The sequence below is a fragment of the Penaeus vannamei genome, chromosome 19 (genome assembly GCF_042767895.1).
Source record: "Penaeus vannamei isolate JL-2024 chromosome 19, ASM4276789v1, whole genome shotgun sequence".
In the NCBI taxonomy this organism is placed as follows: Eukaryota; Metazoa; Arthropoda; class Malacostraca; order Decapoda; family Penaeidae; genus Penaeus; species Penaeus vannamei.
This window is the reverse complement of record NC_091567.1, coordinates 12217376-12219875: the sequence shown is the minus strand read 5'-3', so window position 1 is coordinate 12219875 and position 2500 is coordinate 12217376. Positions and strand designations below refer to the sequence as shown.

General features: G+C 32.9%; 1 protein-coding gene across 1 annotated transcript in view; it reads left to right on the top strand.

Moving 5' to 3' along the window:
* The window catches only part of Itpr (Inositol 1,4,5,-trisphosphate receptor), a gene marked incomplete in the record, with an annotated part of 309414 nt that overhangs the window by 160698 nt on the left and 146216 nt on the right, over positions 1–2500 (top strand). The window contains 1 exon segment of the mRNA XM_070133886.1: positions 755–838. Within this exon segment, the coding sequence (XP_069989987.1) occupies positions 755–838 (84 nt within the window).

Genomic DNA, 2500 nt, shown 5'->3' with positions numbered 1-2500 from the left:
ATAGTAACAGTAAATAACATTTTGTTATTTGTGTTATTTTATAAATTTTATGTAACACACCCAGTGCCGCTTGTCGTGACGATCAGGAATAGGATCTCAAGCATGGAAATAGTGTCTTCCCTTGAGCTGGTGCTATTCAAGCCATAGCTTGCAGAGGGTACATTCCACCATCATTTACCAGTAGAAATAATGCAAGAGTCCCATCCTAAATGGCCACTGAATCTAATCTTTCTCTAAGAGCTTTTTGCATTCATGGAGAATCCTTCCTTGACACTCTGGCCTTCAGCCAAATTTTTCACGCACACTCCTTTCAGCAATCCGCTCTCAGACACATCCAGACATCTGTTTCCAGTTTTTCATCTATATATCATTGCAGTCTTTGAATCTGTGTCTATTTATTTATCTACCCTGTTACTTGTCCCCATTCATACATCTATCCATCTGTTTCATATTTCTTCTCCCTATCTCTGTCCTTCCTTTCCTCTAGCCTCTGCTTATAGATGAGACATTTAGGGTAGACATATACATTTGTTACTCTGTTTACAGATTACTTTAGCACTTCTTTCTCTCTTGGTTACATCAATTATGATTTTTGTGCAATTGAATTTTTTATTTGTACTATTAAATTTCAGTTAACAAGATTTCCTTGTTTGTGTGTGTTCTCTTGTTTCATAGGATTTTAGATTTAAAAGATGGGTAAGGATTTCCTAGATATATTTTTTTCTTCTGTCCAAAAGCATTATCCTTATTCTAGAACAAATATTGAAGCAACAGTCAATAGACTCGGGGAGTTCGGACGGCCGGCGGAGAAAAACAGGGTTGTGGAGGGGCGCCACAGGTATCGTCTTATTGTATAATAAAAAACAAAAGCAAAAAAGATATATATATGGATTGCTGCTTCTTACCCAGATTGTATTCCTTAACCAGACTGTGGTGTGGACAATTGTGTTTACAGCGTATTATGGACTGTAAAAGATCTTAAAAAATCTTTTCTTTTGATATTATTGTTTTCACATGATCAGTCAATGCCTTTGGGACACTGTATTGCCTGTGTGAATCCTTGTAGCCCAAGTGGTGTGTCAGATAGATTGCAGATGTTGCATGTAAACTCCAGGCTTCTCAGATTGTTGGATAATATACAATATTACAGATTCAAACAGATGAACATATGCTACCCCACCAAATCCAATCTCTTCTCTATTTTACCCTCCTACACACATATGCAAAAACATCAGGTTAATCTACATACAAATACGCTTTTATACTTTTGAGTTCTTTTTGTTGCCTATACAGATGATTATATCAGGATTGTATCTGATATATATGTTTTCCTCTTACATTCACATTGTTTATACACTTTATTGCCAGTCCCTCAGTAACATTCATTTTTTCCTGCTTGCATACACCACTACACATGTTTCCACACTATAGTAGACTAAGATGCACCACAGTACTTATTACTTAATCCATTGATATCCAAATCTTCATGTAGATACACAACTACAAACAACACCTACTTCTACAGTTTTACATATCTACACATTACCTTCATACTGTATATTATGCCTCTCTGAGTATACATTCAAGGATATTAACCCATGTAGAAAATACTGTACATCCCAGTCATGCATATTGGTATAGTGGTTAAGTCTACAATCATAAGTACATGAAAACTGTGTTTATAATAACAAGCATTCAGCATGATTCTGTCTGTGTATGCCCTCAAACTGTACCATGTTTCATACATACAGTGGAGTGCAGTGAGTTTTTGCTTTGATGATCTAATGTTGGTATTTACTGAGCAGTTTGTTGAAACAATTCTGATAGGTTAATCCTAAAACTCCCCATGTACTTCATTGTTTTCACTTTGTTTGAAAATGTGTACAGGTTTTGGACATACATTTGTGCGTCTTGCTAGCTGCAGTATTCAGCTAAATTTGAATACAATATTTATTTGTTAGTTGCAATATTCAACTAAATTTGAATATAATACTTATTTGCTAACAGCAGTATTCAACCAAATTTGAATACAATATTTATTTGCTAACAGCAGTGTTCAACTGGATTTTGATACAATATTTATTTGCTAATTGCAGTAGCTTTCAATATGCTTTTGATGTGGGTAAATGTAAAATATAATTATTTGGTAATTGATCTTATATCATCCTTTATGCAACTTATGTCAACTATGTTCATAAGATTCTAAACACTTTTAGAAGATTTTCATCAAAGTAAAATGTTGCAATACAATCTATTCATCTATAAATCTATTTATCTGTATATCTATCTGTCTATCTATTTATAGATCTATTTATCTGTATATCTATCTGTCTATCTATTTATAGATCTATTTATCTGTATATCTATCTGTCTATCTACCTATCTGTCAATTTATCTATCTATCTATCTATCTATCTATCTATCTATCTATCTATCTATCTATCTGTTTATATATCAATATATATACACATATATTTATATATATATATATATATATATA